Here is a 23,895-nt window from a genome sequence, read left to right as displayed (position 1 = left end):
TTTTTTAATAATTCTAAACGCCCTTTTTAACTACTAGTATACCCTCTCTACTTTTTTAATATTATAGTACGCTTTAACGGGTACGACTTTTAGCTATATACCGTAGGCCGTCGTATTATTTTTAAATTTTACTAACTTAAAGCTAGTATTAGCGTCGGTTTTAATACTATTTAGCGGTCCCTAGTATATATTAATCTAGCTTTTTCGTAGGGCTACCTATACTATTTTTACTTATAAATCCCGGAGGAATTACCCTACTTAGAAAGATATAGCTACGTTAATTATATATAGTACTAGCTAACTATTTAAATAAAAGATATCGACGACGATTTCTTAGTTAAAATTAAGCTTATTACGCAATTTAAACTTAAATCTGCGTAGGCTCTGCGTATTTATTTAGTATTAGTAATATACTTTTATTAATTACTCTAGCGCCCCTATTTCGATATTATTATTATTTAATTATTTTAAGAGGTTATATAGCCTCGTAACTAACGGGTACCTAAATCTTTAGTATAGTTTTCTAAGCTTATTTTTCGTTAAGTAATTAATCGACTTCGTGTTATTAGTAAGCTTTATAAACATATACCCTTATCGTCGTTCGACTACTTCGAAGTGCTTATTACTAGAGATTCTATTCCTCGTATTATTAAATATAATGCCTAGTCGATTTATATTTTTTAAATATAAGAGAAATGGGGTATTAACGGGTAAAATATAGAAAGTTATCATTCCGAAGTACGTCTCTACTTTTATTATACTTAGGGCGACGATTTTTTTACTTAGGCTAAAACTAATCCTTATAATACCCGCTATTAATATATTAAGCGTTACTAGCGCGGTCTTTTATAGCGCTTAGAATTACCCTTTTTTTTTAATTAACTATTATAATACCTTAGTATTTAAGATAATCCTATAGAAATTATTTAGGCCGTACTTTTTACTTATGTAGAATACTTATACGAGCTTAGTATTTAAGGGATTTGGGTAGTATAAAAAGGACCCCTCTAGCTACCCTTAGATTTACTTAGTACTATATTCCTTTTTTTTAAATATTAAGAAAAATAGCGTCTTCTCTTTAATTATTAAGAGAATAGGCTTCGGCCCTATTAGATTCGCCCTTTTAGCCGCCTCTATATCCATTATTTAAAGGACTTTCCCTTACTATCCGTAAATAAAAGCCTACTTATTAAAAGCTTTTACTACTTTTTATTCGTTTAGCTTCGTATATTCTCTAGAGGCTAACGGGGTAAAAGAAGAGTAGTTAATATCGTCGATTTTATTATAATCTAATTTATTAATATAGGAGGTAAGATCTTCCTTATTTTCCGAATTTCTTATAGGGGGTATATATTTTAGGCCGCTATTTTAGCTACCGTTACTAAGTTCTATACCCCCGGATTTACTTTTATATATAATAAAGAATTAGTTAAACTAACGAGGGCTAGTTTTGCTATTTATTACTCTCGACTTTTTATATTATTTATACGATTTAGTATACTCTTCCTTAGAGTAATTATTAAACTAATATTTATCCTTTTTATAAATATAGTATTACTTCTTTTATTACCTTATTTATAAGTTAAATCTCTACTTATTTAACGAATCTAGGCTTCCTTATTAGCGATTACTATATTTAACCTCTTTTTTTTTCTTATTATATATTTAATTAACCTAATATTATTAGTAAGGGCCGTTATATACTTAGAGGTAGGTTTAGTGCGGTATTCTTACCTTAATATTAAAGCTAGATCTTAGTTTTAAGTAGAGCGTCCCGTAGTCTTCGGGTGCCTAGTATAGGGTAATTTTTATTTTTAATATACGCTAGATTATAATATAAAAATATCTAACTTTCCGCTCGTTTATCCCCTTATTTAGCTAGGTTTTTACTAACTTATCGATTTAATTAATAAGCTCTTTAAGGATCTCTATTTATAATTTACCCTCTATTATCCTAGCTATAAATATAAAAGAAATCGCTCGTAATTTAAATAGGAGCTCTAGGTTCTTATTATAGGTCTCGAAGTAGCTTCGGATTATATTAATTATACTAAGAAACTCGTTTTAATTAAGATTACGTACCGCTTTATAATAATAATTAAAAGCTTTGTTTACGAGTACGATATTAATTACTGAATAGTATTAGTATTCCCTAATTCCGACTTTTTTATAATAATTATAAAATATCGTTAGGGTTTTTTATAAGACCTTATACTTCCCCCTAGAGTATAATTTCTTTTTTAAGAAGATCTTTTTAAGGTTTATAAATTGCTTCGTATTTATTACTAGATTTTCGGTATTTATATACGATCTTTACGTCGCTGCGTACTATTAATAATTTTAGGTCGTTTATTTCTTTTTTTATTAGCTAATTAGTACCGAATTTTATATTAGTAGCGGTAACGAGTTATAAATCGAAATAGGCGGAATTATTAATTATCGTACTTTTAATACTATATTTTGCCCCGGTATATCCTTTTATAATAATAGATTTCCGTTAGTAATTATAGGGAGGAAATCTGGGTCGTTTACCCTTTTTCTAAATTTATTAAAGCGATTATACGCTCTATTAACCTATACTTAGTTCTATAGTATAAATTCCTTTTTTATAATTATTACTATTAGTATTTCGTATAGCTCTTATAATTATAATTGCGCTAATAATACCCCTCGCTTATAAAGGAATTTATTAACTATTTTTATAATTCTTAGGCTTGCGCTCGCGAACTATTTATTTAGCTAGTAGCTAAAGTTATTTACGATCTTATAAAATAGGGGTTACCTCTATAGCCCCTTTTTTTTATAAACCTTAGTTAAATAGATTAATACTATGTTAATTTACTTATTATTAGGCTAATCTATAATTTTATATATTTACGTCCCTTAATAGTCCGGGTTAATATTTACTTACTTATAAGGGATTAGGATTTTATTTAGGATCGGGTTTTATCCTCTTTTTTTTTACTTTAACTCGCTAAGGGTTATGCTTTAGCTTATGCCCGTATTAATAGTTACTAGCGTATTCAATTTCAATAGGGATATATTTAATCCGCGCGCTACTTATAATAAATTTATACTTTTACTACTTAATAAATTTATTAAGGTCTAAGAGATTCCCGCTTCTTTTTACTATCTTACTATTACTCTCGTTTTTATTATTCTTAGCGATTACTACTACCCTTTTAGATTACTAGCTATCGTACTTATTAAAATCCTTTTTTTTATTTAGTAAAAAAGGGTAGGTTTTAGTAGTTCTTTTTAATAATAATAGCGGTAAATATTTATATTACTATAAGAAGATATAATAATTAGTCTTAGGATCTTTATTAGTTATTAATTCTTATTATCCTATATACTTCTAGCCTCTTAAGCCTTATACTCTTTATAATTTCTAAATAGCTTCTTTAGTTAATTTTTTAAAATTAGTAATCTTACGCTAGGAGTTAGTATAAAAAAAAACCCTTTAGTAGCCCTCTAGAGGATTCTTTTCTTTTTTTCTTAGATCCTCGTCTTTTTAACTTTTTTTTAAGTTAATAATAACTTTAATAGGAGGTCGTAGGACTACTTTAGGGTAGCCGCTTTCTTCTTAAGTTAATCTCTAAGATTTATAATACTCTTAGCTCGATATTATTAAAACCTCTAAATCCCCTCCTCCCTCGTTAGACCGTCCTTTATATTATATTCCTAAGTAATACCCGGGGAGTAGTTAAAAGAGTTATAAAGAAGTTATTTAAATTGCGGGCTTAAGGTCGTACTTATAAGATCTTCGTAGTAATAGACCTTTTTATATACCGTAGATCTCTTAGCTTAATAACTCTTATAAGGTTATTTTTGTTATTAAATAAAAATATTTACGTTTAGAGATCCTTTTTTTTAATTACGTAGTACTCTTTTATACCGTATTTTTATTAATTTAATTAGTTAATTTCTAATTACGGGCCGGCTATAGAAAAGTCGTTTAGTAAAAAAGCTACTCGGGGCGACGGTAAAAAGCTAGTTACTTAAATAGTCCTATTAATTAACGTAGTTTAATATAATAAACGTCAACCTCTCGTAAATAGTTAAGGGCTACGATTACTCGATTCTATATAATATTCGAGAATTACCTCCTTTTTTATCTATTTTTATAAGGTTAATTAGTACGAATCTCCTATCCTATATAGTATTAAGAGGTCGTTTCGTTTATATAATAAAATACTTTACTAATTTATAATAATAAAGTTTAATTATTAATTAGTATTAGTATCTCTATTATAAAGTAGTTAGTTCGAACCGTAGTTAACGAAGAGATTAATTAAACTATATAAATATCTACGTAGTAAGTATAAAAAGGAGGTTCTAACCGTAGGTTAGGCTGGCTACGATAATCGTAAATAGGGCCCCTAATTGGCCCCTGCGCAGTCGGCTGTATGCCGCGGTCGAATTAGACTTCTAATCCGACACTGGCAGAGAAGCTTGTGAGCGTAGATGAAGGGCCTCGGTGGTGCAGACATGCGTCATACATGGGGCCACACCGGTGCGAGAGCATGATACTTGGCAGCATGACCTTTTGTCTCATGAGGGCAAGTCTATGGCCGATTCCAGAGGCCGACGACATCGACGAGAGCGTATTGACGCTATACTCGACACTGATGAACCTGGTGATCCACGATATTGGGCGGCCGTCGGATAAGGGCGGCGTCGATCACAGCGAGTGTAATCCCAGGGGGTTTTTGATGGAAAGGATCAAGAATATTTTGGCAGACGTGCCGAGCCCTGTAGGGGAGGCACATCGGAAACAACTGGATAGACTGATACAGAAGCTGCTTATTTGACTACGGTTGCATATAAAATGGAATAGACAAAAAGAATGCAAAACATGAAAAATGCCGTCTAGCCAGTGCGATCATCTCACCGCGGATTCTCTTCCAAGAGACAATGCTTGAATAATTAAAAATTGAGATAGCAGCAACCCAATGAATGAGAGGAGGTAATGCAGCTCTTCAACAGCTGAAAACATCTTGATTGAAATTTTTTTTGATGTGCATCGTTGCTCAGTCTTGTTGTATCCAAGACTTTTTCCCGACTGGGTAACGTAGCTTGGGGGGTTAGCAAGTTTGTTGACTGGCTGTTCCTTTGACTTTCTCGGGCTATTTCAGAATCTACCTCACAAACTTTCCTTTCACACCAATGACTCTCATTCACCTCCCCCCAAAGCTGTGCGAGGTTACTTTGCTGAAAAAAATGAAAAAGACATCATCGACATCCTGGCGTCTGATGTTGACGCCAAAAGCATGAGAGAGTCATTGGAATGACTTTGTTACAGGATCTGGGGGTGTACAGTCGCAATACTGTGGCAAGGGATCACGGGTGATGAGCGGTTGCAAAGCATTCTGTGCAATCCTAGCACGATCAAACAAGTATATGCAAAGATTATTTCAACATTCACCATGAGCTCTTCCGTAAGGCTCAGAGGGTTAGACTTCGTTGACAAGGCGTGGTGTGACCTTCCAGCCCCCTTTTCAGAACCGGAACAACTCCCGAAAGATCCCTGGTGGCCAGGCTTGCATTTAGGGCTGCTGCGGTGAGCGCTAATCGGGCGTCAATAATGCCCGAATTCGGCGGACGACCGTGCCACAGCCGACGGGATGAACAGGCCTCATTGAGTCAGCATAGCCACTGGAGTGGGTTGACTACCAGCCAACGTATGTTAAGTTTCGGTAGTGGAAGTATTTTTATCTCTCCAAATACCGGAGCCCCAGGCGGGAAGAGTATCAAACAGGAGTATCGTCATTCATCCATGCACTAAAGTCATTCCACGACCGCGAACTGCGTTGAGTTAGCTGAGCCTTCCGGTTAGCCGAGAGTACACGTCGAAGCAACTCAGAATCGAGAAACATCGATGGCAGCTCAACTGCACCGGCCATGTCGAGCACGCGGAGCGGCTGTTTGAACTGCAAACGCCGCCACCGCAAATGCGACGAGGGCCGGCCCGAATGTTTACAGTGTATAGGTCAAGGTGTCGAATGCGAAGGATACCAGACTGTCCTTCGATGGGGTTCGGGTATTGCCTCGAGGGGGCGCTTTGCTGGAGCGCTCGTACCTGTCGAAATCGAAGCGCCTCCGCCCGCCAAGCGCAAGAAGAAATCTAAGCTCGATGAAAAAACAAGAGAAATTGACAGCCTTGCAGAAGAAGGCTCGTCTGGGACTCTGAAACAGCTCAATCCAAATGCTGTTGCAGTTCCATCAACAGCACTCACAGCCGCGGCTGGGTTCGGCGCGGTGCCACCCGAAACAACCTGGCCGGGCAGTACAGAGCAAGACAGGCGTCTTTTGGAAGAATGTGAGTGAAATGATCATAGGCGCGACTTATCATACCTGTGAAGATCTCTTACGGGTCTGGTGTCATGCCAAAATTGAATACCTTACTCCATGCTTCAAATCTGAACTTCATACCCTACACTGTGCTAGCCACTGACAGTATCCTACTTTAGTCAATGAGACTACTGTCTTTATGCTTCATGCAAGTCGACGGGATGGCTTATTCAGATCGAAGCTTCGACAGCTAGCAGAGAGATCTGAAGCACTCTGTGCTATTTTGCTGGCCACTCACCTCTACATCTCAAACCCAGATGATCCTTCACAACTTTTCGAAGAGTACTACCTTCGAGGCCTTTCGCTCTTCCGCAACCAATTGGAATCATTCAATGGGAGTGTTGATCTTGGCGCAATGTACGCTGGGCTTTTCATCTGCACCCTGAATGTGAGTTACTTGCAAGCCGTCAATACTACACTACAGTGCCTTACCGTGATGCATGAAACTTTTTATGTCTCGTCTCCTGAGCTTTATATCCGATGATTGATGTCTTGGAAAAGCTTATGTCTATCAGACTGAAATACTAATCCTTGATGAACACAGCTATTCCAGAGTGCTCCTTGGTCCATCCACCTCGAGCTCATGACAACAGTCTACGGTCTCAACAAAGACCTCCACAACTCACCTGTTCTATCCGAACCTGAAGCGCGGTTTGCCTTAGAGTTAATGGGTCTCATGGACATGCCGACCTTTGTTCGCGGTCGCTCAACTTTGTCGTTGGGAATCTGGAAAAGATTGCGGGTTGCACAAGGATCAATAGGTATGAAAAGGGGCGGCATTCAATCTGTTTCAAGCCTCCCAAGATCCTTGCTCGATATTTTTTCGAATATTCAGGACGAAGATTCTGACACATATTTCTTGCAATGGTTTGGAGAAACGGGGGAGATACCGCAGATCCATCTGTGGGAGGCGTACCGTCTAGCAGGTATTCTGACTGGTCGACGACTACGCATCCGTGCAAACACAGGCATTACGGCAGCTGCATCAACATCATGCCCTGCCACTCCTTCTTCCGAGGTGCTATTAGGCCGCTTAGTCGCGTCCATGGACGCGCTCTGCGATGCGACCAGCCGGCCTGAATATTCACAGCTCCTCACGACTAATGCACTGCTCTATCCCTATGTGGCTGCGCGGCTTGAAGTGGCTATCTTGCTTCGCCAGCCCACCTGGATGGAATCACTCCGACGAGTAACAGAGAAATATCAACCATACGGCAAGACAGCGAACGCGCGTAACATTACCGAGATGCTAGATGAAGCTTGGGACTCAGGAGATGATGCGTATGATATTGATGAGCAAGCAAGAAGGCGGAATGTCGAGGTGGCCCTATTCTGAGGAAACATCACGAAATTTTACTTCGGGAGTCTGTATCTTCATTCTTTTGAGGGCATATTGGTTACAACCCTCTGAAGTCAAGAGCTACTACGGCGTTCAAGTGCGGCCGGATCACCTACCGCCGTAAGGACGGGCGATGTGGGTGAGTACAAAGTAAGTATAAGGGTTGAATCGCGAATAGATAATAACTCTGGGAAATGTGTTAGCGGCAAAGGCTTTGGAATGTTCCTAGTAATACCATGATATTTCTGAAATACAGTTAAGTAAGTCTAGCTAATAAATGCTATCCTTGTGTCTATACTCAAATATTAATTCATGACTCCTGGTCTTTTTCTTCAATTATTTACCCAGTTTTAATTCCAACTCAATACCTCACCTTCAATGAGTCCCTCCATACGCCCGGCTTTTCGTTTTCTACTTCAACGGTTTCGTAGTAGTTAGGAATACAGCATCTTGCCTTGCCGCCACCAGAGCACCCCGGGGCTCTCAGGTCCATGGCCACGCGGACGCGATCGTTTGGGCAATTTGCTGCACAAAAGTCCTCGCGGCTGCTAGCAGGACCATAGCCCGTGTTGGAATACCACTCGCAATCGGAGAAGGTCATCTTCTTATTGCTTGTGTTGCAGCACAGCTTGCGCTCACCAGTGGCAACCATGCGGCCTCCACGCAAGACTTTGAAAACACTATAGTCAGATCAAGATCGTACTTACTACTGAAGGCTTTGGCTTGATAGGAATTTGGTACTCACGCTTCTTGCAAACTTCGGCGCCACCTATACCAATAGACGATGAAGCCAATAAAGTCTTCATTGACTGGTCGCCGCTCTGAGCAGGATAGCTTGCTTGATCGTCGCATTTCGAAAACGCGCCTAGTTCATACAGCGTATACAGCTTGATGCGTTGAGTATCTTTTGTACAGCAAGCTGCTTGGAACTGCCCATTGTTGCAATACCTCTTTTTCGAACCAATGAGGACCATGTTATCAGGGCAGCTGCCAGTGCATTTCCCGTTGTTGTGCGTGTACCAACCGCACTTTGGCTGCTTCCAAGTCGCTGGACAGCAGAAAGCATGGGAGGCCGTACCATCGCAGCCCGTCTGATCGAACATATACTCTTTGCCTCGCGCCCCTGGGTCGCTGCGCGGTACAATCGCCCATCCAGGAGCACAGCCAACGTTGCAGTTGGTCCATGTTAGTATCCCTATGACAGGGTAGTTGGTTCGAACCGTAGTTAACGAAGAGATTAATTGAACTATATGAATATCTACGTAGTAGGTATAAAAAGGAGGTTCTAACCGTAGGTTAGGCTAGCTACGATAATCGTAAATAAGGCCCCTAATTAGCCCCTGCGTAGTCGGCTATATACCGCAGTTAAATTAGACTTCTAATTCGATACTAACTTTTTCTTTTTTTTATCGATTTAACCGCTACGGTTAGAGGTATAATTCGACCTCGGGCCCGTTTACTAAGTCGTCTCTTTTTCTCCCTTTTCTCTACTCTTTTCGTATAACCTATCCCTCTATTCGTACGGTAACTTTTCTATTACTTACGAATTACTCTAATCCCTTATTTAGTACTACTTTTATAAAAGCGTTTGCGAGGTTATCTTTATTATTAATCTAACGGATCTCGAGTATCTCGTACCTTTTATACGATTACCTAAGGGCTATAATATCGATTATAAGCCTCTTTTCTTTTGTCGTTCTTAATTTAACGAGGTATTCGTATAGCGAGTAAGAATTAGTATAGATAACCGTTAGAATAAGTAAAAGGCTAATTCGATCGGTAATCTTCTTTAGCGTCGTTAAAATCGTATAGGAGAGATTAACGCCGTTAATTATACTATAAACCTCTAATACTAACATACTTCTCATTACCCGCTTACTTTTAGTTAACGAGTAATAGATTATATTACCGTATATAATAAATTCGCTCTTACTTATACTCTCGTTAGCTAGGATAATAATATACTCTAATTACGAAGTAAAGTCGTTATTATTTATAAATAACCTATTAATAAAGACGTAGAGCTTACTAATTATAAGGTCGATTAGGTAGTAAACGAGACCTCGATCGAGATTCGTTTATTACTATTTAAGCCGCTTATTAAGTACCTCGACGTCTCGTTCGGTTAGATTTATAGCCTATACTACCCTAGCGCAGTTAAAAGTCGCCTCGAGTTAATAAATACTTATAATATATACCCCTCGCGCAAGCTTAGCCTTATACCGCTTCTTAACGTTAATTACGTTCGGATCGACGAGGTTAATTTTCTCACCCTACCCCTTTTACTAAAAAACGACGGTTTCCCCTTTAATTATAAAAATCCCGCCGTTAAATACTAAGGGGGTATTTATTATAAAGACCTCTTTTAGCTTCGCTACGAAGCCCGCTTTTTAGAGCTCCTTATCCTCCTTTTTTATAAAGTTAATATTAGATAGGCTTAATATATCGTCGGTCTATATTCCGACGATCTTAAATTAGTCGCCTTTATACTCCGCGATTAGTAAGTACGGGTCGTACGTAGAGGTAACTATTAATAGTTAATTAATATAAAAATCGTAGTAAGTAGCCTACTAATAGGTGCTCGATTTTACGAGCCTATATAGTAGCTTAAGCACTTTAATAATCGTGCCTTCTAGGTACTTACTAGCCATTTCCTTCGGTAGATAGGCCAGGATTTTCCTTATGAGCCCTGTGGCTAATTAGGTATATACCTAGGTAATATTACGGCTCTAAATCTTATATCCCTTCTTCTATAGCGATACTATTAGTACTATTATTAATCGTTAGCTATAGCGCTATATAATAAGCAATTATATAAGTAGCGTCGCCTTTTTAACGTCGCCGTACCCCTAAATTACGTATCTAGACTTCTCGTACGGCTAGGGTGTTCCTTTCTCTTTAATCTTATAAACTATTCGTAATTTAAATATGCGGAGGTTTGTATGTTTTTTTAGGTCGTATAAGATAAATCGATAGACCCCTCGATCGCAAAGAGTATCTACTTCGATAAGATCTAATCCCTTATATAGCTTTTTAATAATTATAATTACGCCTTCTTTGCGTAGTTTAACCGCTAGCTCGAAATCGGCTTTCTTTTTTACTATATAAAAGGTATTAATTACCTCGTTACTAGTAATAAATTGCCGCGTTAGGGCTTATTATTATAGTCTTTTACGACGTCTTACTAGTAGTATTAGTGCCCTTTTAGCAATTTCCTCTTCCTCGTCGTCTATTAGTATTACTACGACGATTTCGTTAAGGATAATTTCCTATACCTCTACTACGGGTTATACAGTTTCCCCTAGCTCTTCTTTTTCTTATAAGTTAGAAATCACCTCGTTAGGATCTATATAGTACGGTCTAACTACTATAATTAATACTTCGAGAGGCTAGTTACGATCTCTTACGACTATATAAGAGCGCTCGTTAACGGAAATTAACTTATATAGCCTAGCCTATTATTAGGTAATTTCGTATTATACTCGTATATCCGAATTTAGTAGTATATTTAGATTATCCCCTATATTGGGCCTATTATACGTAGTAATTACCTCGTTAACTTACCTTCTTACGCTTACCTCGCGCAGTACCCGTATTACTTTTTTAATTACTCGGGCTCGTTAGCTTACGCTTAGTAACGGTAGCGAGGCTAAGGTCGTTCTTAGATATGCTCTAAATACTAATAGCGTTAGTATAAGTCCGTTAGGCCCCATAGTATTATTATAGTATTTAAGTACTATTTAGAGGTATTCGTCGTCGGTAGAATCCGGATTTTCCTCTTTAATAATTCTAAACGCCCTTTTTAACTACTAGTGTGCCCTTTTTACTTTTTTAATACTATAATACGCTTTAACGGGTACGACTTTTAGCTATATACCGTAGGCCGTCGCATTATCCCTAAATTCTACTAACTTAAAGCTAGTATTAGCGTCGGTTCTAATACTATTTAGTAGTCCTTAGTATATATCGATCTAGCTTTATTATAGGGCTACCCATACTATTTTTATTTATAAATCCCGGAGGAATTACCCTGCTTAGAAAGATATAGCTATGTCAATTATATATAGTACTAGCTAACTATTTAAGTAGAAAATATCGACAACGATTTCCTAGTTAAAGTTAAGCTTATTATATAATTTAAACTTAAATTTACGTAGGCTCTGCGCATTTATTTAGTATTAGTAATATACTTTTATTAACTACTCTAGCGCCCCTATTTCGATATTATTATTACCTAATTACTTTAAGAGGTTATATAGCCTCGTAACCGACGGGTACCCGAATCTCCGGTATAGTCTTCTAAGCTCACTTTCCGTTAGGTAATTAATCAACTTCGTATCGTTAATAAGCTTTATAAACGCATGCCCCTATTATTATTTAACTATTTCGAAGTACTTACCGCTAGAGATTCTGTTCCTCGTATTATTAAATATAATGCCTAGTCGATCTATATCTTTTAGATATAGGAGAAATGGGGTATTAACGGGTAAAATATAGAAAGTTATCGTTCCGAAGTATATCTTTATTTTTACTATACCTAGGGCGACGATTTCCTTACCTAGGCCGAAACTAATCCTCGTAATACCTACCGTTGACGTATTAAGCGTTACTAATACGATCTTCTATAGCGCCTAGAATTACCCTTTTTTTCTAATTAACTATTACGATATCTTAGTATCTAGGATAATCCTATAAAAATCGTCTAGGCCGTACTTTTCGCTCATATAAAATACTTATATAAGCTTAGTATTTAAGGGATCTAAGTAGTATAAAAAGGACCCTTCTAGCTACCCTTAGATTTACTTAGTACTATGTTCTTTTTTTTTAAATATCGAGAGAGATAGCGTCTTCTCCTTAATTATTAAGAAAATGGGCTTCGGCCCTATTAAATTCATCCTTTTAGCCGCCTCCGTATCCGTTATTTAAGGGACCTTTTTTTACTATTCGTAGATAAAAGCCTACTTATTAAGAGCTTCTACTACCCTCTATTTATTTAGCTTCGTATATCCTCTAGAGGCTAACGGGGTAAAAAAAGAGTAGTTAATATCGTCGATTTCGTCATAATCTAATTCGTTAGTATAGGGGGTAAGATCTTCCTTATTTTCCGAATCTCTTATAGGGGGTATATATTTTAGGCCGCTACTTTAGCTACCGTCACTAGGTTCCGTGCCCCCGGATCTGCCCTTATATATAATAAGGAATTAGTTAAACCGACGAGGGCTAGTTTTACTATTTACTACCTTCGACTTTCTATACTATTTATATAATTTAGTACGCTCCTCCTTAGAGTAGTTACTTAACTAATATTTATCTTTTTTATAAATATAGTATTACTTCTTCTATTACCCTACCCATAAGTTAAATCTCTACTTATTTAACGAATCTGGGCCTCCTTACTAGCGATTGCCGTATTTAGCCTCTTTTCCTTTCCTATTATACGTTCGATCGACCTAATATTATTAATAAGGGCCGTCGTATACCTAGAGGTAGGTTTAGCGTAGTATTCTTATTTTAATATTAAAGCTAGATCTTAGCCTCGAGCAGAGCGTCTCGTAGTCTTCGGGTACTTAGTATAGTATTATTTTTACCTCTAGTATACGCTAGATTACGGTATAGAAATATCCGACTTTCCGCTCGTTTATCCCCTCCTTTAGCTAGGTTTTTGCTAGCTTATTAATTTAATTAATAAGCTCTTCGAGGATCTCTACTCGCAATTTACCCTCTATTATCCTAACTATAAATACGAAAAAAATCGCTCGTAGCTTAAATAGGAGCTCTAGGTTCCTATCGTAGGTCTCGAAGCGGCTTTAGATTGCGTTAATTATATTAAAAAAGTCGTTTTAATTAAGATTACGCACCGCTTCGTAGTAATAATTAGAGGCTTTGCTTATAAGTACGACATTAATTACCGAATAGTACTAGTGTTCCCTAATTCCGACTTTTTCGTAATAATCGTAAAATATTATTAGGGTTTCTTATAAGACCTTATACTTCCCCCCAGAGTACAATTTCTCTTTTAAAAAGATCTTTTTAAGGTCTATAAATTACCTCGTATTTGCCGCTAGATTTTTAGTATTTATATACGATCCCTGCGTCGCTACGTACTATTAGTAACTTCGGGTCGTCTACCTCCTTTTTTATTAGCTAATCGGCGCCGAATTTCGTATTAGTAGCGGTAACGAGTTATAAATCGAAATAGGTAGAATTATTAATTATCGTACTTCTAGCACTATATTTTGCCCCGGTATATCCTTTTGCGACGATAGATTTCCGTTAGTAATTATAGGGAGGAAATCTGGGTCGTTTACCCTTTTTCTAAATTCGTTAAAGCGATTATACGCTCTATCGACCTATGCTTAGTTCTATAGTACGAATTCCTCCTTTATAATTATCGCTACTAATATTTTATATAGCTCTCGTAATTATAATTACGCTAATAATACCCCTCGCTTATAAAGGAATTTATTTACTACTTTTGCGATTCTTAGGCTTGCGCTCGCGAACTATTTATCTAGTTAATAGCTAAGGTCGTTTACGATCTCGTAAAATAGGGGTTACCCTTATAGCCCCTTTTTTTTATAAACCTTAGTTAAATAGATTAATACCGCGTTAATTTACTCGCCGTTAAGCTAATCCGCGATTTTATATATCCACGTCCCCTAATAGTCCGGGTTAATATTTATCTACTTATAAGGGATTAGAATTCTATCTAGGATCGGGTTTCGTCCTTTTTTTTTTTACCTTAACTCGCTAAGGGTCGTGCTCTAGTTTATACCTATATTAGTAGTTACTAACGTATTTAATCTTAATAAGGATATATTTAATCCGCGCGCTAGTCGTAGTAAATCCGTACTTTCGCTACTCGACGAATTCATTAAGGTCTAAGAGATTCCCACTTCCTCTTACTATCTTATTACTACTCTCGTTTTTACTATTTTTAATAATTACTACTACCCTTCTAGATCGCTAGCTATCGTACTTACTAAGATCCTTCTTTTCGTTTAGTATAAAAAGGTAGGTTTTAGTAGTTCCTTTTAATAATAGTAGCGGTAGACGTTTATATTACTATAAGAAAATATAATAATTATTTTAGGATCTTTATTAATTATCGCCATCCCGTATATTTCTAGCCTCTTAAGCCTCGTACTCTTTATAATCTTTAAATAGCTTCTTTAGTTAATTTCTCGAAATTAGTAATCTCGCGCTAGGAGCTAATATAAAAAAAAAGCCCTTTAGCGGCCTTCTAGAGGATTCTTTTTTTTTCCCCTTAGATCCTCGTCTTTTTAGCCTTTTTTTAAGCTAATAATAACTCTAGCGGGAGGTCGTAGGACTACTTTAAGGTAGCTACCTTCTTTTTAAGTTAATATCCGAGATCTATAATACTCTTAACTCGATACTATTAAGACCTCTAAATCCCCTCCTCCCTTATTAAACCGTCCCCTATACTATATTCCTAAGTAATACCCGGGGGGTAGTTAAGGGAGCTATAAAGAGGTCGTTTAGATCGTAGGCTTAAGGTCGTACTTATAAGATCTTCGTAGTAATAGACTTTTCCGTATACTATAAATCCCTTAGCTTAATAACTCCTATAGGGTTACCTTTATTACTAAGTAAGAATGTTTACGTTTAGAAATCCCCTTTTTTAATCGCGCGGTGCTCTTTTATACCGTATTATTAAGCTCGTTTGTTATACTAATTAATTAGGCGGGTAGTCGTCGCGTAGGTATTTCTTTTTATTAATTTAACTAGTTAATTTCTAATCGCGGGCCGGCTATAAAAAAGTCGTTTAGTAAAAAAGCTACTCGGGGCAATAGTAAAAGGCTAGTTACTTAAGTAGTTCCGTTAATTAACGTAGTTTAATATAATAAACGTCGACCTCTCGTAGGTAGTAAAGGGCTACGATTACTTAATTCCGTATAGTATTTAAGAATCGCCTCTTTTTTTATTTACTTCCGTAAGGTTAATTAATATAAATCTCTTATCCCGTATAGTATTAAGAGGTCGTCTCTTCTACGTAGCGAGATACCTTACTAATCTACGATAATAGAATTTAACTACTAATTAGTATTAGTATCCCTATAATAGGGTAGTTAGTTTAAACTATAATTAATAAAGAGATTAATTAAACTATATAAATATCTACGTAGTAAGTATAAAAAGGAGGTTCTAACCGTAGGTTAGGCTGGCTATGATAATCGTAAATAGGGCCCCTAATTGGCCCCTGCGCAGTCGGCTGTATGCCGCGGTCGAATTGGACTTCTAATCCGACAGTTCACCTGCATTGCCCGTTGGGAATGTCGACGAACTCGATCAGGTCATCTTTCATACCCACGTTCACGAGCAGGAAGAGGATCTTGCGGTTCGACACCTTTGCCAGCGCATTGTTGTACTTAATCTTTCGTATTGTGACTGATTGCCCAAACCATCAAGCCGCCTAGGCACATACTCTGAGCGTACTCGGACTTGAGTTGGAAGGTCTCTTCGTCATCGCAGGCCACACACTGGGCCGGATTGCCCCAAGCAGCTACTTTCACAGCCTCTTTTTCTCGTACAGTTTTGGCTTTATGTTGTGTTGATTGACAAGGTCGTCGATCTCGGAGTTGAGCAAAACACCCACTTCTCGGCTGCATTTGCCCTTTTGTGCCCCGGATTCGTATGTGCAACCTGGTTCGAGGCAAGAAGGTTCGCCCATAGAATCCAAGGCCCATGACGACCTGACTGGGGTTGATATTGTTGCGCCAAAGAGGATCGAGGGCCAGATCGACTTCGGTAAGGTTGCTACGCGCATTCAGACAGGCACCGACCCAGGTGTTGTTCTTGTCCCAAGTTCCGTGTAGGTGGTAGGACATAATGTTGAACCAGTGCGCTGTTTTAGCCAGTGATATGATATCACAATGCTGAAGATACCAGAAAGATGCCGGGAGTGTAATAGAAATCCCCTTTTGACCTGAATCAAAGGATGCCTTTAGTCGGCTCATGAACTTGGGGAAATTCACATAGTCAACGCCCCTTCCTGATCGATCTTCGGCCACAGCATACTCCCGGTCCAGATCAACGACGTCAAATCCATAGGTAGACATGAACGACATGAGAGACTCGATGAAAGCCTTTTGTTTCGTGACAGATGCGGCCAAATCAGAAAAGGTCCTGGCCGTGGGGCCTGGATCGTTGAATGTCCAGCCACCAATAGCGATTAAAACCTTCAGGCCCGGATCTTTTTTCTTCAAGAGCATAAGACGTCTGTAAAGGCCCACGTCCGTCGGTGACGCTGGCTGAACCCTGAAGCTGGATGGGTCGATAGTAGCAAAGGCGAAGTTGATTTAAGCTCCTCCACATCCCAGTTCACGAACACAAACTTGCCATTCAGGAAAGATGCCTCGGGGCTGGTGACCCAGACGAGGTAGTCTACAGGGAGAGAGACTAAATCGGATCAGCAATTACAAGATAGGCTACAACATCTCTACTGTTGAGGGATCATGGAAGAGGTGAGAGTATAGAATAGAGCATACCATCATCGTAAGGGAACTTCAATGCCGCCTCCTCAAGTTCCACCGCCATCGGCGTTCGGATGAGACTAGGGTGAATAGTCACAATTCTTAGTTTGTCGGGATTTTTGGCAGCCAGATACTCCACCAACTTCGGCAGAACCGCCTTACTGACAATGTAACCGCCCATTCCAGGGATAGGAGGCATAAGCATGCCTGCGGTGTTGAGGCTGACCAGAACAGGTTTCGAACCGGCACTCTTCTCCGAGGTACCAATTGCTAATAGAGACTGCGCCACGTTCAAATTACCGTTGATTTTGACTTCCAGCGCTTTCCAAAGTTCTTCGACAGGCATTGTCGAGATTGGGCCGAGAGCCAGGAGCACGCCAGCGGCGTGAATGGCGATGCCAATTTGTCCAAAGGTAGACACAGTCTCAGCCATGACAGACTTCAAGGTCTTGACATCGCTGATGTCGGCTCCGTGAAGGCGAACTTGCACGTCAGGGCCCTTTTGAGAGATGATTGCTGCTGTCTTCGCCAGGGGTTCCGTGCGGCGGCCGATGAGAATCAGGGCCTTGGCACCGGCGGGGGCAAAGGAGGTGGCCGCTGCCTGTCCGATGCCTGATCCAGCTCCGGTGATGAGGACGACTTTACCCGCAGCGGAGTTGGCGGGATCAGATGCAGATATGGCGGCGTAGCTGGCGTTGTGATTGGCCTTAGTGTAAGACATCTTGTAAGTTGTGAGAAGTTTTCTTTTTAGGTGACTTGTGGCAATGAAAGAAGGATAGATGATGAAGATTGAAGTTGATGTGAGAAGTATCATGTAAATCCCGAGCTGACGCTGCATCTCGCTAGGTCTCATACTACACCCGATTTCCTTCATCAGTTGAGATTTCTTGCATTTAATCTTACCTTAGGTTGCTCAACTGTTGTACTTGCGAGCCTTCCGTAGAGTCGAAAGCAAAGCCTCAAAGGTCTAGCAAGGCATGTTTTTGGAGGGTATTAAGACCAGAAGATGGGTTGGTAATTGCGATTGAGTTCCATCTCTGGAAAAATGCGGAGAGACAAACGATTACCTCAAAGAGGCACAACCGAGGCTCCCATCAAAGTGTGTTTGCCCACTGCTTGATAATATTACCATAGGCGTAATGTTTTGTAATGATTTGCTAGATAAGTTTCGGGTTTTAGCTGCTGCCAAATTCGTCTCGTCTGCAAGACAATGTGCCGAAATCCGGGTGATAACAGCCATTGCACCTGATTCTCCCGCGCGGCCCGTGGATGACGCGGGACTATTTAATGTGCTTGAACAATTGACTTTGAGAATCTCATCAATAACGACGGTGCACCATACCTTCAACGCTTGAGCACCTCTTAGGGATTCCAGACCCCTTCCAATGAGTATACATAACTCAAGCCGTGCACTCGTTACAACACTCGTTCAAGCCTATTTCCAGAAATATTATTTGAACTATTACACGTGTTTCGAATTCGAATATGATGTCAAATGAACCCCGAGATCACTCCTAAGCGCGCCCCGTCACAACTTTGCCTGCAATGACTTCTTTGTCGGCTATCACAGAGTTGTTGTACGCAGTCACATCCCGGAAGTGGAGCTCCGTCCCCGGCGTCTCGTAAGTCCCATCACTGTCCAGTCCCCTGAGATGAAAAATCTGGTGTGTACGCCCGGCTCCCGAGGTAACAGTATTGTCTGCGTATCTGGAATAGTTCGCGGTTCCATTCCTGTCCGTATCAATGACGCTGCCGACCCACTTCGATCCCTCACCCTCAAAGGCTTCAAGGCCGGTCGGGTAGACGGTGTTTCCCTGGACGTGAAGCTTGAGGCCTTGATCCAGCTGTGCCCATAGAGTCAAATTTCCTGCCGGGAGATACGAGGTGGTTGTGTTGCAGTAGAGCGGGTACGAAAAGGTTGTCTTGTAGTCCCATCCAGGAACTTTTAACGTCTCCTCGCCAATGGTCGAGAACGTATTAATGCCTCCGTAACCGTTGGCGTACAGGCCTCCAACGTTAGAGTATAAGAGGCTCTGCTTCCAACAGCGCTTATACCCATTGAAATTAATCAAACAAATAAGTCAAACAAACAGTCAAATATAGGAATTTCAGCAAGTTAAATAATTAAATATCATAAGGCCCTATATTTAATATATTTAATTAAATATAAGGTCGCTTAGAAAAAAGAAAATCCGGGGCCGGGCTAATTAAAAATTAATATTCTTAACTATACCCTATAGAAGTTTATAATTAAGAACATAAATACCTAGAGCGGGATTCGAACCCGCAACTCCTTATTTATAATTATAAATTTAGTATTATACTATTTAACTAAATAGATTATTAATAATTACTATAAAAAAAAGCCTAAGTATTATAAAGCCCTAAATTTAATATCTTACTATATTTAGGAATTTAAAAAACCTTTAGTACTTCTTTTTCTTAATATTAATAAAACTAACGAAGTTACGTACTACTATTTCTAACCCTTTGTGATTATTATAATTATTATTAATATTAATTAAATTATATATTAATTAATTCGCTATATTATAATTAATTAATTAGTAATAAGTTACATAATCTTTAGTACGTAGCTACTATTTCGGATTATTTTATAATTATAAACCTTAACTAACGCTAGCCTCGTATTATTAACCAATCTCGATAATTATAATAGCCTCCTCGCCTTTTTAAAAATAATTTAAAAAGGGAGGACTTTTATTAATAACGATTTAATATTATAAAAGGGTATAAAGCTAAGAAAGTCGTAGATCTATTTAGAGGAGGTCTTTATTTAAAAGATCTATAATAAAAATATTTAAAGCGAAGTCTTTTAGTTTTATTATTATTATAATAAAATAGGTATCGTTACTTATTTTAAAATAGTAACTACGAGCTTAGTAATGGCTTATTTAAAATTAAAATACTAAGTAATAGATCTAAGCTTTAGCGAGTCGTTATATTTATTAAAATCCTCTAAATACGACTTTATATTAAAAAAATAGAAACTTATTTTTAATATTATTACGAAGGGCTAAGTAATAAGAATTAAAGAATTAGTAATTAAGTATATTATTAATAATAATAGCTTATTTATAACTTTTTATAATCCTTACTTCTAGGCCCTCCTTTATTAATTAAATTATAATATTACTAACGAACTCTTATTATTATATAAAAATATAAAAAAGGAGCTAAGTAGGATCTTTACTAAGAAAAAAGATATAATTAGGGTAGAGATCCGGAGGTTAATAATAAAAGTCTATTTATTATTTAATTTATAAACCTCGCTAATATAGAATGCTATTATTACCGTCTTTACTTACTTTCTAAACTATACTAAGTAATAGATATAATATTTTATTATTTTATAATAATAATATAGTATTTATAATAGGGCTAATATTACCTAAACTATAAAATCGGTAATAAACGATTAAGAATTAGGTAATTAAGTCGGAGTTGTTATTTACGATAATATTTTAAATAATAATACTTACCTAGGTTATTTATATCTTATATTATCTTATATTTATACTTAAAAAGATATTTTTAACTAGAGGATAAAGTATTATAGTTATATTCTTAACCTTATTAATAAGGCCTTTTTATTTAATAATAATAAAGAGGTATTTAAATAAAAATTAGATATATTAATTAATACTAAGTAACTTTAAAAAGATCTTAACTTTTGATATATAAAGGGCCTTATTAATAAGCTTTAAAACGTTATTAAATTTATTTACTTGTTACTTTAATAATATAAGGCCTTCCTCGAGGTTAGTAATAAGACTAACGAAAATAATATATTTACTCTCTTCAAGGAGTCGTCGCAAGAGCTTATACTAATACTTAATAACGATATAAAATAGAATTTAATATATTTTATAATATAGCGCTCTTTATAAAAAAGAAAGTAGATTTATACTTTTTTAGTAATTAGTTAAGCTTATAAAAATCTAAAGTAACGGATCCTTATTAAGGACGTTCTTAATAATAATAATTAGTAATTATTAACCGAGCTAAAAGTAGTACTTAAGCTACTTTACCTCTAAATAATAAGATATTAGGGCTAGGGTAAAGGAAATAGTTATAGCCGTTTATAAAAAGTAATAATAAGTTTTAAATACCTTATTAACCGTCTCGAGGAGTAAAAGAAGTTATATAATAAACCTTTTAAAAAAGAGATAGATCTTACGGCTTTTTAAATCGTAGCGTCGTAATCGTAATTAATATAAATAATACTACTTCGTTAGTAATTAGCTCGTCATTAATTTATATTTTAACCTCTTTTTTAATCTCTAATTTTAAGTAATATCCCTCGTTATATTTAATCTAAATATATACTTAGGGAGCGAGTAGAGCTATTTTTTAATAGTAATTTTAACTCGTAAAAATATTTCTAACTATTAATTATTAATACTTAGTAAGTTTTTAATAAGTATTATACTAAGTTAAGTAACTCTTTACTCTATACTATAGTAATTATTTTTTACCTTAGGTAAGGATTAAAATAGCTAGAGAAGAGGTAAGATATACTTAAATAAAACTACTAGCTATTTAATATAAAAAAGGGACTTTATAATTATTAATAAAGATAGTATATAAATAAGATAGTAAGTCCTCCTCCTCTTCGTTATCTAAGTCCTCCTCCTTTATTATAATAGTTATAAGCTACTTTTAATACCCTTATAATTTTAAAAAGTATCATAAAAAACTTATAATACCGGTAATAATTAATATCTCGAATAATAAATATAATAATTAATTACGTACCTAAGCTTAATTAATATTATTTATAAATTATCCCTTAGTTAGTCCTTAACTTAATTTAATAATAAATTAATTATTAGCTAACCTATTTAATATTAAGTAAGCTTATATTTAATATTTTTATAATCTTTATAATAATAATAAACTATAAGAGGATATTTAGCCTTACGAAGTTAATTTTGACTTTATAATAATTATTAATAAGATCCTTTACGCTAGAAGAGGTCTAATATCTTAAGAACTAGCTTTATAATAGTATTATAAAAATAACAGGTTAATTTTTTAATTAAAAAAGCTAATTAAAGTAAAGTCTATAAGTTAGTATTATAAGGACTTTCGTAATAGCTTTATTTAATTCCCGATTAGCAAATTAATCAAATCTATTAATTAATTATTAAATAATTAAATATAGCGCGAGAAATGAGCTAAATAATTAAATACGAACCTTATATTTGATTTGTTTGTATGGGTATAAGCGCTGGCTTCTAAGTTGCTGTGCCGTTGCCCTTTTGCGTAGTGAGGAACGAGGTGATCGTGAAATCGCGTTGCACCGATAAGGAATAATCCAGGGTCGAGTTGAAGCCGGTAGCGTTTTGCTTGAGCGTCTATAAGAATGCAATGGAGGGCTCAGGGTTTGTCTTCTTAGAAATGACGCCCGTCGTGATGCTTCCTTCGTCGTCAAGCCATAGGAAGACCTTGCCTACAAGGTACCAACTACTACCCGTGGTATTTGTGAGGCTGGCGCTTGACTTGCCGTCATCCACTAGCCCGACAACTTTGATGCCAATGGTGTGGTTATTTCCGTCACAAAGAAGGGGCAGCCACGGGGTGATGTCAATCTCGTGATCTCGCAAGTCGAACGCGTTGATACCCACAATCGGGCGATGGAGTTGGGGCACCACGCCGCCTGTGAAGATGTCTGGGAAGGGCCAGTGCACACCCGCCAATTGACCGTCGATAAGGACCTGGACCTCTCGGAAAGGCGAATATCCCGGATAGCTACCCACATCCGGCACGAAAGCATCTACGGCTGACTGCGGGACGTTACTCCACCAAAACTCCTCGTTCCCTTGTCCCTTGACAGACGTGGAGAAGACGGCCCGGTTGACGTTGCGAGGAAATTGGACAGAAGCAGTGGCGTTCTCTTCAGGGTACGTCCAAAAACTGGCAGTGACTGGGCTCTTGTTGGCAGAAACTGGCAGGACGAGGTCTGCTGGCGCTTGTCCTCCGGTCCGAACGGGACTCTTGAAGAAGGTGGCCGTGAGAGTGGAGTTGAGCAGGCCTGTGTAGACGTCTGTAATGACATTGTCAAGTTGGAATATGAGAGTCTGTGGCTCTTTCCAGAGTGACAGATACGGCGTGGAATCCTTCAACCAGGTCCAGGTGATGCCGTATGACGTGGGCTCGGCGGTGGAGGTCGCGAAGATGTTGACATCTCCCAAGTACACGGAGCCCCAGCGATCGAATTGCCTGCCCCTAACCTCGACGGTGAAGTTGAGCACGACGTGATCAAAATCGAAGTCTGGGGGCGAATAGTCTCCAACGAAAGGGGTACCGTAGCTGTTGGCAAATTGGTGCTCCATCAACGTGACCGTAACTGCCTGCCCTGTAGGCTCCAGGACAGGCTCGGCCACTTGAAAGGTGTCAAGCAGTGGTGTTCTCGTAGAGGCTGGCGGCGCGGTCGCACTAGGCGTGACATCTGCGTCGTATGCGATGCGATCCATGTGAGCCAAGACATGCCCGATTCTGGGGCTCCGCACATCCAGCTCTTGGTATTGCGCCGCGCGCTGGACGTGGAACTGCTCTCCGCAAGCCCAGGATGTAAGGGACCCGAGGAGGAGGAGTCCCTTGAGCAAGCCCCAACCGCCACCGGTCTGGTTGTTGATTGTGCCCATTGCTTCGTCAGGAAATTTTCTTGACTAGTTGATGGCC

At 37.8% G+C, this 23,895-nt stretch overlaps 6 protein-coding genes across 6 annotated transcripts; 1 reads left to right on the top strand and 5 right to left on the bottom strand.

Moving 5' to 3' along the window:
* Positions 1–591: 591 nt before the first annotated feature.
* Positions 592–831, bottom strand: CLUP02_11279 (uncharacterized protein; the record flags this gene model as incomplete). Its single annotated transcript, XM_049290247.1, has 1 exon — positions 592–831. A coding segment is annotated over one exon (240 nt), but the record flags the coding sequence as incomplete, so codon positions are not given.
* Positions 832–5,587: 4,756 nt separating this feature from the next.
* On the top strand, positions 5,588–7,690 carry CLUP02_11278 (uncharacterized protein; the record flags this gene model as incomplete). The annotated part of the gene is made up of 4 exons (XM_049290246.1): positions 5,588–5,684; positions 5,867–6,322; positions 6,474–6,742; positions 6,899–7,690. The coding sequence occupies 4 exons, from the start codon at positions 5,588–5,590 to the stop codon at positions 7,688–7,690; spliced, it is 1,614 nt and encodes a 537-aa protein (XP_049147391.1).
* A 364-nt stretch (positions 7,691–8,054) lies between these two features.
* On the bottom strand, positions 8,055–8,796 carry CLUP02_11277 (uncharacterized protein; the record flags this gene model as incomplete). Its single annotated transcript, XM_049290245.1, has 2 exons — positions 8,055–8,373; positions 8,435–8,796. 2 exons carry the CDS (start codon positions 8,794–8,796, stop codon positions 8,055–8,057), a joined length of 681 nt encoding a protein of 226 aa, XP_049147390.1.
* A 7,169-nt stretch (positions 8,797–15,965) lies between these two features.
* Positions 15,966–18,427, bottom strand: CLUP02_11276 (uncharacterized protein; the record flags this gene model as incomplete). The annotated part of the gene is made up of 7 exons (XM_049290244.1): positions 15,966–16,061; positions 16,117–16,253; positions 16,311–16,978; positions 17,044–17,113; positions 17,203–18,041; positions 18,114–18,154; positions 18,317–18,427. 7 exons carry the CDS (start codon positions 18,425–18,427, stop codon positions 15,966–15,968), a joined length of 1,962 nt encoding a protein of 653 aa, XP_049147389.1.
* A 274-nt stretch (positions 18,428–18,701) lies between these two features.
* Positions 18,702–19,246, bottom strand: CLUP02_11275 (uncharacterized protein; the record flags this gene model as incomplete). Its single annotated transcript, XM_049290243.1, has 2 exons — positions 18,702–19,195; positions 19,243–19,246. The coding sequence occupies 2 exons, from the start codon at positions 19,244–19,246 to the stop codon at positions 18,702–18,704; spliced, it is 498 nt and encodes a 165-aa protein (XP_049147388.1).
* Positions 19,247–22,448: 3,202 nt separating this feature from the next.
* On the bottom strand, positions 22,449–23,858 carry CLUP02_11274 (uncharacterized protein; the record flags this gene model as incomplete). Its single annotated transcript, XM_049290242.1, has 2 exons — positions 22,449–22,568; positions 22,617–23,858. 2 exons carry the CDS (start codon positions 23,856–23,858, stop codon positions 22,449–22,451), a joined length of 1,362 nt encoding a protein of 453 aa, XP_049147387.1.
* Positions 23,859–23,895: the final 37 nt, after the last annotated feature.

This window comes from Colletotrichum lupini, chromosome 5 (assembly GCF_023278565.1).
Source record: "Colletotrichum lupini chromosome 5, complete sequence".
NCBI classification, from domain to species: Eukaryota; Fungi; Ascomycota; class Sordariomycetes; order Glomerellales; family Glomerellaceae; genus Colletotrichum; species Colletotrichum lupini.
Note: the sequence above shows the minus strand (reverse complement) of the source record. Positions and strands in the feature narration are given on the sequence as shown.